Source organism: Nannobrachium achirus (assembly GCF_963921795.1).
Source record: "Nannobrachium achirus genome assembly, chromosome: 3".
NCBI classification, from domain to species: domain Eukaryota; kingdom Metazoa; phylum Chordata; class Actinopteri; order Myctophiformes; family Myctophidae; genus Nannobrachium; species Nannobrachium achirus.
Window position 1 is genome coordinate 21,147,928 of NC_137812.1, and position 15,653 is coordinate 21,163,580.

At 41.5% G+C, this 15,653-nt stretch overlaps 1 protein-coding gene across 1 annotated transcript; it reads right to left on the reverse strand.

Annotated features, from left to right (window-relative positions):
- Positions 1–6,175: 6,175 nt before the first annotated feature.
- Positions 6,176–15,653, reverse strand: LOC308281847 (plasminogen-like). The gene is made up of 14 exons (XM_080722170.1): positions 15,094–15,653; positions 14,598–14,746; positions 13,902–14,015; positions 13,500–13,798; positions 12,548–12,712; positions 11,251–11,386; positions 10,968–11,089; positions 10,218–10,353; positions 9,994–10,118; positions 8,506–8,641; positions 8,272–8,399; positions 7,672–7,807; positions 7,402–7,517; positions 6,176–6,702 (listed from the first exon to the last, which is right to left on the reverse strand). The coding sequence occupies exons 1-13, from the start codon at positions 15,202–15,204 to the stop codon at positions 7,403–7,405; spliced, it is 1,872 nt and encodes a 623-aa protein (XP_080578296.1). The 5' UTR covers positions 15,205–15,653; the 3' UTR covers positions 6,176–6,702; position 7,402.

The following is a 15,653-nucleotide window of genomic DNA, read 5'->3' on the forward strand; positions in this document are numbered from 1 at the left end:
TGGCCCAACACCATGGCCCAACACCACACCACTCCACACCGCCCACTTGTGCCAGTTTTCCACTACAAGGATCTGGGTAGAGAGTGGTGTTAAAGTGGTACCAAACATGGTACAAAAAAGTAGGCTATCAAATCCAGAGTAGGTCTGAGCTAGGACAAACTAGTAATGACTGATCATCACTCACTGACTTTTCATCTAGACCAGTGGTTCTCAACCTGTGGGTCGGGACCCCCAGGGTCCCCAAAATTTATTTTGGGGGGTCCCCAGATGATTAACTTCTGAAACGTTGTTTTCTCACTCAACAGTAAAAAAAACAACATAACGTTTAAGTGTGTAAGCCTATGGGGTACTAAAGTGACAATTTAAGGACTTTTTAATACCTCTAAAATGGCAAATTAAACATTGGCCAAATTGTCAAATATTAGAGGGAGAAATTAATTGTGAAAATAGCCGATCTACATGCTCATGTAGATAGGCTATTTTCACAATAGAACCGTGTTATTATACAAAATGTAATTCCGCAACTCTTAGTACTCCTAAGGTGGGTGGGGGGGTCCCCAGTTAAAATATGATTATTTTGGGGGTTGAGGCCTGAAAAGGTTGAGAACCACTGATTTAGACCACCAGGATATAGTTGTTATGATAATAGATTCTATTGTGTTATAATCACTGTTATAGTCTATTATAGTTATCATAGTAATATCTATACTATAATTTTGCGAATGTCTGAGTGAGTGAGTGAGTGAGTGTCTGTCTGTCTGTCTGTCACAGCGTTTCTCCTCGGTGGCTGGAGCAATTGATCTGAAATCGCATCACCATCAGCATATGAACACACCTGACATAACTGTGAAGCCCGTTTGTCACTTTCACAAATCGTATGCTGTATATTAGCATTTTTATGGTGTATCTATATCTATTTATAGCCTACAGTACCTTTTGTGACCACACATGTTAAGGGAGGGGCGCTGTTGTTCAGGCCATGCACAATCACACACAAACCCACACACACACACACACGGGGGGGGGGGGGGGGGGGGGGGGTTGTGCAGGCAGGCGGGGGGGGGGGGGGGGGGGGGGTTCTGGCCCTGTTACAGATGTTGTCCAAAAATCAAGCAGATCGGTACACAGTATCTCTGTAGCCGTTAAATGGAACGGGTATTTCTTACATTGATGCTCCTACATATTAGCATGCAAGCACCAGTTAAAGTTACTTTCCATCCCTCATATACTGTGTGCACAGTGCACATCCCATAACCCACACACTGCACATCATTTCGGAGCTCATATCTTTGAACGGGTAAGGGCTAGTATTAATAATTTAAAGTGTATTATATTCGCAGTTATAATCTAGCGGCTAGGATTCAGAGCTTTTACCGCCGCGGCCCGGGTTCGATTCCCGGTCAGGGGAGCAGGCCTACACAAGGAACCTTGTGTAGGCTGAATTCTATGAACTGTTGTCAGAGAACCTCACGGCACATGTATTCAGTAGAATCAGTACATACTGTACTGTTAGATATGAATTATTATACATAATTCTATGTTTGTGTTTGAGTCTCATATGACCATATAATATATATATATGAACTGAACGTACAGTATGAGACCACATTTTGGTCGGATACTGTAGGGTCAGGCTAAAGATTACAGGTCATAATAACTTTAGACTATGAAATCATGATATACTGTATAAGTCACGAGTGGTGGAAAATAACCAGCACTACGTGGCACTTTCTTCCTGTTACTTCCTTGTTATGATATAGGAACGAATCAATGAGTTCCTACTACTTCCTTGTTATGATATGGGAACAAATGAATAAGTTCCACGACTTCTTACTGTCATAACTGTACTCTTTATATACATGTTAAACTTCCATTTTGGGAGAGAGAGAATCCTCTGTCCTGCCGTTAGGGTGGGGAGAGATTTAGAACTGTTTGTCTCCTCTGTCTGACTCCTCTCAAATACAACAATCTATGGACTGTCCTTTGGCTCGTGTCTCTTATTTTGGTTATGGATTTTATCCATAATCCATATTTATTTAACATTAATAATTTACATTTCAAATGGTCCTAATCGAGCCGGGATACTGTTTGCAACATTGGCCGACTGAGGGACGGATAAGTGTTCAGGGCTGTTAGCCATTTAAAGTTCACTTTCTCTCCCCCGGTGGAACAATGTTGCAACACGTATCTGAAACCAGCCAGGAAAATCTCTATAATTGCTGTATTTTCAGACAAAGGTTTTTATTTGGACAACAGTGTTATCTTATTTTGGATTAATGTGGACCCGCGTGGACATCCATCAGCACCGGACCGTGTGACGAAGGGTTGGATATCTCCACCGATGCTACCCGTGTGCGGTGCTATGGGATCTCCACGCTCGGCAAATTCCTAAGATGATTAAGATAAGTACATATTTACTTAGTCCCCGTAACGTGTCGTGTCTGTTGAATTTTGAATTAACGATGTTAATGTAATGATAATTGATATGATTTGTGAATTATGTTCTCCCTCCGTCGGAGGAATGTTTTGGTTTGACACGCGTCGTAAATTAAACCCTTATCTATAGATACAGTTGGTCGTAAAACTCTTTTGTTTCATCTTACAAAGTTTCGGGTGGTACGTAACACCTTATCTATTTTTATCTAATTCTCTGGTTCGTGCTCTTGCTCTCTCGATGAGGAGGCAGAGACAATACTGGTTTTCAGACTTTAACTTTTTCGGTACGGTCGTCGTTTTTGTCCACAAGTTGTTGTTCAACTCGTTCTTTTGTCAGTTTGTTTGGACCCTATGAATGGTCATTATATGTTGGGCTTATAACCTAGGGCGTGTGCTTTCTAGTCAGCCTGATTAAAACCGTGCTCATAGTCAGTTTGTGGTTATAGCTTGTTATGACTGGACCATATGAAATGGTCAGTATTTGTCAGTTATCTGTTTATGTACCGATAATACTGTGTTTATTTGGGTCTCTCACTTTCATGGCTTGGCGCCAAGCCATTTGGAAATTGAGAAACAATATTTTATCTTTAAGACTATGTTACTGACCAGTTCTGTTTTCTGTAATATTAAATACTTTTAAGACGTTTTAAAATGTCTCTGAGAAATTAAAGTTAAGATTTAAGATTTAGAATAACTAACTAAAATTATTGATGCCTAAATTAATTTAAACTGTTGTAACTTTAAGACTTTAGAGCCATCCATAGGACTATGGGTCGTTTACAGTATCGATAATTCCCGTTTACTCTTATCTGTCCCTCACTCCCTTGCTGCAGTCGCGATGCAGGCAGGGGAGTCAGGAACTAGCCTAAATTAATATAATATGTTGTAACGTTAAGTTTTAAAATCCTCCAGAGGATTCTGGCTGTGTATTATACTATAATTTCATTTATTTGATGACTTTTCTGTGAGAATGAATTTACCGTACTGTGTGTGTGTGCGAGCAGAAGATTTGTGCGTGTGGGTGTAAACCCCCCCTCTCTGACTCCCATCTCTGTGAGCCTGTGTGTGCGTGTGCGTGCGTGCACTTGTGTGCCGTCCCAATAATGTATGTGTGAGTGCGGGCAAGCGCCTGTGTGTGCGTAAATGTCGCTCTGACCCATATCTCTTTCACTCCCTGAGTGCGTGCGTGAGCGTGCGTGTGACTGTGATTCATGCCTTTTGAGGTGTGTGCGTATGTGTGCCTGTCTGAGAAACCACCTGGAGCCTTCAAGGTCAGATGGTCTGTGTGTGAGAGAATTGTTTTGGGAACATGTCTGTTTAGACTTTCCTTTCTCCTATTTTTCGTAAACGTTCTGATTGTTTACTGTCTATGGTATTTTGTTTTGGTTCTATCCAGTCTTGTTATGAATACATTTACTGTTAAAACTCCATTACCCATAAAGCTCTGTTGGGAACGTCATGTCCCAGGTTACCATAACAACCAAATTAGACTCCATTGTTGAGAAGGACACAAGGTCGCTTCTCGCCCCTGAGGCGTATTACTTATCACTGACAGTTTCAACTGACTCCCCTGTGCCCAAGCTGCTACTGTACTGTACTGTAGTGCATGAATTAAAGATTTAAACAATTTAAATTATTTTATTATAACTGTTATGTCACAACTATAAGTTGTAACAAAAGGGGAGTGTTTAAGGATTCATTTTGATTTTAATTTCATTTTGATTTGATTTTAATTTATTTAATTTGGTTTTTCATCGATTTAAGATTTATTTGAAACTTAATTTGAAATATTTCTGTTTCATGGGCTGACGCTGACGGAGAGAGGAGGAAGGCAGTGTGGGGAAGGAGGAGAATCGGGTCAACTGAGAACCACCTGACTGAGATGGGGTGCAGACGAACCACGACCTGAGGCCCGGCCAGACCAGTGCACGAGCCAATCAACCGCAGCGGCACGATGTAAAAATCGTGCCTTGTCGGTGAGAATTCTGTTGCACTGTTGTTGATGCCATGTGTAGTACAAACACTATCATGATGAACTAAATTGTTGTTGAAACAGTAAACTGGCCAAGTCTTCGTCCCCCCTAGGAATCACCTGAGAGACCCAGAAGAACGACCCCACATCAACTGCATCCTGCGTCCTCCTCCCTCACGTCTCTACAATGCCCCAACGTCAACGTCAACATCACAACGTCATCATCATCACCCTCATCATCATCATCGTCATCATCGTCATCCGATCAATGGTCATCCGATCAACTCATATTTTCTTTTTTCATTTTTCATTCTTTATTCTTTATTTTTATCTGTTTATTCAATTTTAATTCTGTCTTCATTCATCTGTAAGAAACGATGAATGATGTGTCACATTTCTTTAAACTTTAAGGATTTATTCCAGTTCCCTTTTAAAAAAAATATATTACAGTCCTTTTCGAAATTTGAATTTATAAATATTATTAAAGTCTTCATAATATTATTATTATTATTACCCTGATAAAATGTTTAATATGGAGGTCATATGAACCTCATACAAAAATGAAAAGGATAGATTGTTAGATATGAATTATTATACATAATTCTATGTTTGTGTTTGAGTCTCATATGACCATATAATATATATATATGAACTGAACGTACAGTATGAGACCACATTTTGGTCGGATACTGTAGGGTCAGGCTAAAGATTACAGGTCATAATAACTTTAGACTATGAAATCATGATATACTGTATAAGTCACGAGTGGTGGAAAATAACCAGCACTACGTGGCACTTTCTTCCTGTTACTTCCTTGTTATGATATAGGAACGAATCAATGAGTTCCTACTACTTCCTTGTTATGATATGGGAACAAATGAATAAGTTCCACGACTTCTTACTGTCATAACTGTACTCTTTATATACATGTTAAACTTCCATTTTGGGAGAGAGAGAATCCTCTGTCCTGCCGTTAGGGTGGGGAGAGATTTAGAACTGTCTGTCTACCTTGTCTGTCTCTCCTCAATACAGCAATCTATGGACTGTCCTTTGGCTCGTGTCTCTTATTTTGGTTATGGATTTTATCCATAATCCATATTTATTTAACATTAATAATTTACATTTCACTGTACCATGAGCCAATGATTTGGGATGATTACATTTGGGAAACGTAGCATGTCGCGTGACTAACCTTGTTTATCGGCCTGAATTGAACCTCTTAATGTACAACAATGGCTCTACATTTCATAGGAATTGATAGCAGATTGCAATGTTTGAAAAGGATCTCCCTGATGGTCTTGTGGTTAGGATTCGGCACTTTCAGCGCCTCGGCTGAAAGTGAATTGAACTGCTGTCAGAGAACTCACGGCACATGTATTCAGTACATGCATACCGTGAGCCAATGATTTGGGCTCATTACATTCGGGAAGCGTAGCGTGACAAGCGTTGTTTATTGGCCTGAATTGAACCTCTTACTGTACAAAGGCTCTACATTTCATAGGAATTGACAGCATATTGCACTTTGTGAAAAGCATCTTCTTGATGGTCTAGTCTAGTGGCTAGGATTCGGTGCTTTCACCGCCGCGGCCTGGGTTGGATTCCTGGTCAGGGAAGCAGGAACTAAATCAATATTTGCTGCAATCAACATTGGCATAGCAAAGGTATAGGATGACAGGAGTTGGTCGTAAGGTATTTTCATATTCAAATATGGCCTCTTTGGGGAAAAAAAGAAAAAAGAAAAGAAAAGAAACAATGACACCCCTGGTGTACTAGGTTGCATCACTTTAATGAACATTTTAATTTTAATTAACTTGAACATTATTCTGTTGTTACTTTCTTTATTTGTTTGTTCATTTAGAAGGGACAATGCACATCAATGAACATTCAATACATGGAACAGCATCCCATGTTAAACATGCCAGATTTAGCTCAAAGCTAATTTCCATCTGCAGTCCCCACTCTTTCTCCAATGAATCACAAAATTGGAATGTGGAAACATTTACTTTGATTTGCAATTGACCCAAACTTGTTTTTATTTCAAAGACACATCTCTGAGAGTGTACAAATACAAATGGAACCTTGAGTATGAGTTACAGACCTTTAAGGGTACACAAAGTACTCAAAGATCCTTTTGGGTCCCCGAACCCCACTTTGAGAAGCAAGTCACCCTGGATGAGTGTCTGCCAAAGGGCTAAACTGTAAAAAAAAAAAAAATCTCTCCAACCCTAACCCAGAAATCTGCCATGTGTCGGGCTCTCCACTTCTGCTGACATGATTCCCAATCCCATTAGTGGCTGAAACATAATTAAAATGTCATCAACTTCCATTAACAATGATTAAAACAGCTTGTTGCTATGAATCATCATACAACGATATGTTTGTATGAAGGTAGCAGAAATAGCCAATCTACAAGTTTAGTTCACAATATCTCATGTTGAGACAAAGCTTGATCCACCTACAATTACAAGCCTTTTTTTTTTTTGAGAATACGGCCTACGGTTTAAAGAGGTGGTGCCATGATTTCCCCCCCCTCTAAAACATGATTATCAGGTATTATGATTATACTAGGAGGAAGATTTTCTTCCAAAAAAGTATACAGAAAGAGTTAAAATTGGATTTTTATGTTGCCACACCCCCAGTTCATTAAGTATGCATGGATGGCATGGTGGGTGGTGACCCAGCTGATATAGCCACACCCCACAGTGTTGGGTGAATGGCAATTGGGGAGGAGTTGATACCGTGTGTGTCACAGTATCTGTGTTTTTTAACTGACACTTTTGACCACAAGGGGCAGCCTCCAAGAGAAAACAAACAAATACTAAAAGAATACATCATTTCTAAAAAAAAAAAACACACATCAGGGGGTCTAATGAAGTACTTTCAACCTCCTAGACACATGAAAAACAGAAAAAGTACAAAACTATGGCACCACCTCTTTAAGAGTTATAGGGGAAAAAAAGAAGAAAACGAAATGTGTTTTGTACATCACAAACCTCATACATCACATCTGGGGACCGGGCAGATCTCCCAGCGAGTCTCTGAGTCAGTGGTGTAACACCATGGACTCCTCTCACCATCTGGATTACGGCAGTAGTTGTTGTCTAGGCCTCTGACAAAAATACATAGGTAGATACAGTAGGTAGTACATAGACAGACAGACAGACAGACAGACAGACAGACAGACAGACAGACAGACGGCTAGATAAGAATGCTAGAGAGATCGATATAGGTAGATTGACAGATATTTGCCTGGGTGTTCTTACTTGCATGGGTGGTTGCTGTGTGTGCGGTCGTGTTCGTGAGGTGTCTGGGCCGACCATCTCTGGCATGTTTTCCCAGAGATCGTCTTGGCAACCTCCCCCCGATAGTTTCTTCCGTCACCAGTGTAGCAGGTCAGCTCTGGGACGATGGAACAGTAGGTGGGCAGGAAGAAGCAGATTGATGGAGAGAGTAAACACAAGATCCAGTGTTTTAGTAGATGAGAGCAGTTTGCACCCTGTGTCAAAGTATCCCTGAGCAAGAAACCTCTAACTTTACGGTGGTCTCCATACACATACATACATAGCATGACATTTCGTCATTCTCTTAAAGGCAGAGTGCACAAGTATTTCTAATTACTCTTAGCAACCATCAATTTAACACCCAACCGATTTTACCCTAGCAATTGCCTATCAACTGTATAGTGTCATTTTTGAGTACTTGTCCTTCACTGATGTTTCCCTAGAAACCACATACTACAGCCTAGCAACAATCTGTTTTGACCACTAAACATCCTAGAAACCACCTGTTGAATGATAGCAAGCCTTCTGAATGTAATCAATAAAATCACTGTCATGAACGTAAGTGGTCAAAGGCAAAGCTACCTCGCCTGGGAGCAACATCACACGTGGGTATCGGGCAGTACTCCCATCGTTTCTCTGAGTCAGTGGTGTAGCACCATGGCATCTTCTCATTGTCTGGATTACGGCAGTAGTTGTTATTGTCCAGGCCTCTGACAAAAGATGAGGTTGGATGATGTAGACAGATGATATTATGTCCAGATAGATGGACATAGAATGTAGATCTGCATAGACAGATATTTGACAGGGTATTCTTACTTGTTTGGATGGTTTTCGGGCATGCGGTCATGTTTGTTAGGTGTCTGGGCCGACCAGCTCTGGCAGGTTTTACCAGAGATTGTCCAGGCAACCTCCCCCCGATAGTTTATTCCATCACCGTTGTAGCAGGTCAGTTCTAGGACGAGGTGGACAGGACAGGACATGACAGTAACAAGTAGGTGGATGGAGGGAGTAAACACAAGGACCATAGAAAAGTATTGTATATAATCCATGAATCATTGATAGGCCTATATCTGTCTGTCTTGTATTACATGTTACCTGCTTATGTGGAGTTCTAGCGCCCTCAAATGGGCGTTTAAATTCAGTGCATAAAATAGCAAACTGCTGGTTTTTTGGGGGGTAATAATGCAGCCTACATCATGTTTTGCCACTAATATTCCTATATTTACTTTAGAATATTAGGTGGATTAATGTCTTAGTTTGCAAGTGCAAAATTGTTGTCCTAGTAACTGGGTGATTATATATTTACTATCACATTATAAGTGGGATTTGTAGTTATTTCTTATGTTCCCTAACAGGGATGTTTAGTTAATGTCAAGGCCCGTAGCAAATGGTATTGTGCATTTGTCAGTTGGTACTTCTGTCTTCTTAGCTATGTAAAACTCTGTGTTCTGGGTATTTCTCCACCATTAACCCATTTAGGCCTAACCTATTAGGCCTAAATCAGAATTTAGCCTAAAAAAAACAAATATGTTGCAACATACTGTACATATACTGTAAGCCCCTCCCATACACTAAAATGTGTACCCGGCCTGAATGGGTTGTTTAAGAAAATCCTCTTAAGTGAGATAAGTGACCTTTTTAGTCCACATTATCGTTTTGCTAATCTGTCCCAAGGGGAGATCCGAATAATTCAATAGTGTGTGCGATTGATTCGATAATTGGACATGTATACACCCTTTACAATCATCCTGGCTAATGTAGAATAAGATAGAGTAGCAAGGTAAGCATATAGCATGACTAGTCCTTCCTCTGGCTTGCTCGCTATTTCAATCGCCATGTGGAGGGGGTGAGATTGGTGGGCCCTGATGATAGCTGTATAAGGCTCAACCCTTTAAGCTTGTAGATCTGCTATTTTTGTTGTGTTTTTATGGTGTGCTGCTACTCTGTCATTGTACTATGTCTTGTGTTTTACGTCTGAGAGTGAACCAAGACAAATTCCTATCAACTATGTTGACATGGCAATAAAGTTATTGAATCTTGAATCTATTTTGCTGTTTGTTGTAGGATCGTGTAATAGCACATATGGTAAGTTGATAAAAGACTAAAATATATAGTGCCTGGTATGTAGGCTAATCGGTTGTTGGGAAACATATGGAAACGTGTTGTCTGTATATTGTCTGTATTCTTGGGAACGTCGACATCTATTGTTTTTTTTTTTTTTTTTTTTTTCGTGCAAACAGTACAGTGAGTCACATAGAGACATGAGGGTGTGTTATTCGTCCTCAGCAGGAAATAAAAAGTTACCTGGCCCGGGAGCAACATCACATGACGGGACATGGCAGTACTCCCAGCGTTTCTGTGAGTCAGTGGTGTAGCACCATGGCATCCTCTCATTGTCTGGATTACGGCAGAGGTTGCTGTCCAGGCCTCTGACAAAAAATATGTTGTTAGGTACAGTAAATAGGTAGGTACTGATGGACAGACTGACGGACGGACAGACAGGTAAAGATTTGGCTGGGTGTTCTTACTTCTGTGGGTGGTTTTCAGGTGTACGAGTGTGTTTATGAGGTGTCTGTGCCGACCAGCTCTGGCAGTTTTTCCCAGAGATCGTCCTGGCGACCTCCCCCCGATAGTTTCTGCCATCGCAAGTGTAGCAGGTCAGATCTGGGACGATGGTAGATGGACAGGACAGGAAGAATTAGATGGATGGCGAGAGTAAACACAATTTTTGTAGAGAAGGCCTCTAGGAAGCAGAAGGTCCCCGGTCTGTGCCCTGAGCAACAAACCTATCCCTTATTTACTGCTCCCTGGTTGCTGTATTAATAGTGTTAACTGTTGCTAATATTTAGGATGGATAAATGCAGGGAGAAAATAGCACATCTACAATCTTACAACATTGTGAGCTTTTAGATCTGCTATTTTCAGCAAATATATTCAATGTAGGGGGAAAGAACATACACTATTGTAGATCCATGAGGGTCTCTGCCCCAAGAACGTATGGAGATTAAAAGGATAGTTCACCCCCAAAAGATTTTTTTTAATCGATTACTCACCCCATAGAGACTTGAATTCATGGATATTTTGCTGTTTTTGTCGTATTCCTAAGACAATAATTTGAGGAGACTATTTGTGTCTCCATAGGGAACCATGGAGGCACTTTGTGTCTCCATAGAGAACCACTGCTGGTCATCAAATTATTGGCTTATTGGAATGCGGGGGGGGGGGGGGGGGGTATTTTTGAGCAACTATCGCTTTAGGGGTTAAGTGGTCAAAGCTACCTGGATCACCATCACATCTGGGGACCTGGCAGTACTCCCATCGTGTCTCTGAGTCAGTGGTGTAGCACCATGGACTCTTCTCACCGTCTGGATTACGGCAGTAGTTGTTGTTGTCCAGGCCTCTGACAAAAATATGTAGGTAAGTACAATAGGTAGTACGTAGACAGACAGACAGACAGACAGACAGACAGACAGACAGACAGACAGACAGACAAATGGCTAGGCAGCTAGATGGATTCATACAGTATGTAGGTACTGTAGATGTTTGGCTGGCTGTTCTTACTTGCCAGGGTTGTTTTCGGGCGTACGGGTGTGTTTGTGAGGTGTCTGAGCCGACCAGCTCTGGCAGGTTTTGCCAGAGAACGTCACGGCAAGCTTCCCCCGATAGTCTCTGCCGTCGCCAGCGTAACAGGTCAGCTCTGGGAAGATGGAAGGTGGACAGAACAGGAAGAAGTAGATGGATGGAGAATACGGATCAGAAAGAATCAGCTTTATTGTCACATCAGAGGCTTACAGAAGCAAAAAGGTAGTTGAAATTCATTTTTGTGCATTGTTCCCATCATATCATTATTCCCATATAAATTGTCCTTAGAAAACATTTGTCTATTACCATAGAAAATAAATGTTATGTCCATAGAGAGAATAAACACAAGGACAAGTGATTTAGTAGAAGCCAAACAAAAGATCCCCGGTTCACACCCTGGGCAATATTTTACCTAAGAAACACAATCGGCAATTGCTAAATACTTTTGCCCACATCATTTTCCTGTAAACCTAATCCACACAATTGTGACTATTTGTTTCACCAGTTAGCCTATAGGCTAATTAAGTAAAATAAAATTTAATTGAAGGTTCTGTGTTTGCACATCACACCATTCAGTTTAATTAATACATAACCCACCCAATTGTCAACCAATTGCTACAGCATAATTCAAAGTTATCTGTATTCACATTTGGTGTATCAATTATGATTTGATTACCACTCAAATCAAATGCTATAGATTGAAAAAGAAGTGTCAGTCTTTGAGTTTACGCATGTACTGTATACACTCTCACAGAGATGCAGGGAGAGAGAGAGTGTGATGCCCTGATATTTAACTGAAAATAAAATCATGTTATTTTGATTTTAGTTTAAAAAGTACAATTGCTCCTCATACAAATCTGTTGCTCTGGCAGTGCTATGTTTTGTTTTGTTTTGTTTTGTTTTGTTTTTCAGTGTAACCATCGATATACACCATTACTGTTAAATGTATTGGAATTTGTTCTGAAAGTGTTTGGTTCGGATGTGGAACAGTTCTGTGGAACAGCAATGCTTGCGTTCTCTCAATCTGCAGTTGAGCTACAGTAGCTTTGAATTTGAGGCCAATAGCTCCTCACTCACATACCCACCCAGCTATTTTTAAGCTGGAAGAAAGACGAGAAGAATATATTTCTTGAGCCAACTGACCCACTATTATATTATGCCAGATACCCAGAAGAGGAGGAGGAGGAGAAGGAGGAAGAAAAAAGAAGAAGAAGAAGAACCCTTACAGATACAATAGAAGAACCATGTTGTCCTCAAAAGCCTGTATCAAACCCACCGTAGATGTCTTGAATCCCTCGCATGTCATCTTCTGACAGCTGGAAGTTGTCAGTCTCCACCCACTTGTAGTAGGGAAGCATGATGGACGCTGAGCTGCTGGAGTGATCCAGACCCAGGCTGTGGCCCAGCTCATGGACCGCTACCAGGAACAGATGGATGGAACCTGGATGGATGGATGGATGGATGGATGGATGGATGGAAACAGGAAGAAGGGTGGGACAAAAAACACAGAGGAATTTGAGGGATGGACAGAGATAAGTAATGTGTTACTCAATGTTCTGCACCCAAAAGTAGCTCTGGTCCATAGCGTTAGTGGAATTCTCCCTAACACTATGTTCCTGCTGCTTGGCAAAACCGGAAAGCCATCTTGTCTGGTCCGAAAATAACAAAAACTGTTTGGCCCCTCACTAAACCAAAGGTATCAGTGGGGAGTTGAAAGCTTACTCTACTGGGTGGACACAGTCTGAGCCCCCCAACACAAGCTTAAAATACATTTCGATGGCAAAATGAAAAATATGGAGGCTCTGTTTCTTCTAGTTTTTCCACTATTTGTCGTCACCATCACGGTGCCAACTCACGACTAATGGCAAATAATAGATGATGTACAATTGGCCTTAAAATGAACGAATGTTTGGGTTGGGAAGTCATCTTCTAAATCCCTTCTGAAAACTCAACTCTATGGTAAATCTAATTCTTAGTATTCTTACAATTTAGTGATTGTGTCTGTGAATCTTATATAACTGATGTTCTTTAAAGTGCTTTTTTCCCTGTTTGGAAATGTGCTATTAAAATAAATTCATTAACATTGTCACCTCAGTTAAAAACGTTATCCAGTTTAGGTGAGCGCAGCTCACTGATATTAACTCTAAATCCATTTCAATCCATTGTTAATTAGTTATGCCAATCATTTCTACAACATTGCCAATCCAGATGTCACCACCTTCTTTTACCTTGCAGGTTCTGGTCGATGATGGTCCATGACTCGTCCGAGTCGAAGTGTGCATCACCATCACTGGGATAGAAGGCATGAGCTAGGACCCCACCTGGCCCATCGAACGGAAACCTGTCACCATGGGAAGCCGAACCGAAGGCGATCATGAAGTCGGCCTCATTGCGGCGTCCATTTTTTATTTCCTCGTATGGGATTTCCTCAAAGGTCAACGGGGTGACCTTCTCCCAGACTTTGAAGGCCCTCCGGATGGTTTCGTGTGTTTCACTTTCTCCAATCTTAGGTGTGTAGTTCTGGATACTACAGAGGCAGGGGAAGAGGGAAAGAGAGTCAAACTAAGAATAAAAAGCTGTCCAACTGGAATATTAACTGCCCACTGCACCACCCGAAGTCTCCTTTTTACCTGTAAGTGAGGTGATCCTTGCCCCACTTGCGTCCGGACAGTGCGTAGCGTTTCTGCCGTCTGCTGTTGGATTTACTATTGTCAGCAATGCCACAGCGAGGTCGCTTCATGGCTCTGAGGGAAGGGAGAGGAGAGGAGGAGGAGATAATATAGAAAATTCATACTGCAGTGGAACGGCACAGATATTCTGTACAATTTAACCAATGTGTCTGTGTATTTAGTGATGCGTCTCCGTGTAATCACCCTCTAGCATTTCGTAACACTTTCGCCGCCATTTACGCCAAAACGCGTTTTCAGATATTAACTCACTTGGACGCCATAGACGACAAAACACGTAAATCTGTATTTTCATTGTTTAATATCAGACTGATACACCCCGCAGTAACGCAGGGACTCAATTTCCCAGGATCCTTCGGCCGGGAGATGAGGCCACCCGGACATCTGATTTTCCATTCTAACAAATGGTAGAAAATTCAGTATAGTGGATTTATCTCGGATTCTAGTCCCAGATTGTGTTAATCGGACCATAACTAAAGAACTGATCGTCGTGGTCGCAATTTTTGATGTGTAACAGTTTACTGTCAGTCCTCAAAAGACGATCTGCAATATATTTGATGAGACACTGAATTGGCTCATGCGGTCTCTCTCCAACTAAGGTTTCGAGAATTCTTGACAATAGGTGGAGCTATAGCATACGTGATGGTTTGCTGGTCCATTTGTCCAGTGACCTCCAGGTTGTAGAACCTCTGCATGTCACTGATGGCATCAGACAGGATCTCGGGCGTAAACAGTGTTGCATGCTCTGTACTGGCCTGGGGCAGGTAGCCATACTGTCTCAGCCATGTCTGGATAGACACACAGGAACAAAGAAGTGATTGCATGCCTTTACGTAGCTCCCTTGTTCCACCCGGCATTTAAAATTTAAGTCGTCATAAATATTGGCGATACTTGATTGGAAAGTATATCAAAAAGTCTCTTATATTTGTGCAGTGTAACACACACACACACACACACACACACACACACACACACACACACACACACACACACACACACAAACAGGAAGCGGAGAGGGGAGGGGAGAGAAGAGAGTAATGAGGATACTTTGTAGATACATTTTTAATCCCCACAAATTAAGGGGATATAGAAGGAACACAGTTTGGTATTGTTTGAGCTTGATCAATTGTTTTACCAGTGAGTCGATGTCCTGCGAGGCACACGTCCTGAACACGCAGAGCCACAGCGCTGTGAGGCAGAACCGTCTGCAGGACAACCGGAACACACTGTCCCACGAGGAGCTCATGTTCCCCAGTGCTAACGCCAGCAGTCAAATGGAAATAAATGTATAAAAACTAAACAAAACAGGCAGAGATGAACAACAATGCAACAAGGACGTGTAGCCTTTCTGTTATTTATTACCTCTAGTGTGTGTGTGTGTGTGTGTGTGTGTGTGTGTGTGTGTGTGTGTGTGTGTGTGTGTGTGTGTGTGTGTGTGTGTGTGTGTGTGTGTGTGTGTGTGTGTGTGTGTGTGTGTGTGTGTGTGTGTACACGCGCGCGCGTGAAGTATATTTGAAATGCTCCCTAATTAGACTGAATTCTGAAAAGGTCCAGGGAGGATTTGAAAGATGAATGAAGGCAGTAGAGTTATAGAGTTGTTCCATAGATGTTCATTTATTGGCAAAGTATTGGTTGGTTTCCATGAGCCCGCTGCTGGAGTCAAACTCCCAGGAAAAACGGCAGCCTTCCAGCTTG

What these genes read in the sequence shown, in the direction of transcription:
- LOC308281847 (XM_080722170.1), bottom strand. Translation starts at nt 15,204, where the DNA reads ATGAGCTCCTCGTGGGACAGTGTGTTCCGGTTGTCCTGCAGACGGTTC. An exon ending in CCTGAAAACCACCCACAGAA is followed by an intron (nt 10,119 to 10,217) that starts GTAAGAACACCC and finishes ATTTTTTGTCAG; the next exon opens with AGGCCTGGACAGCAACCTCT. An exon ending in CACAGCAACCACCCATGCAA is followed by an intron (nt 7,518 to 7,671) that starts GTAAGAACACCC and finishes TATTTTTGTCAG; the next exon opens with AGGCCTAGACAACAACTACT.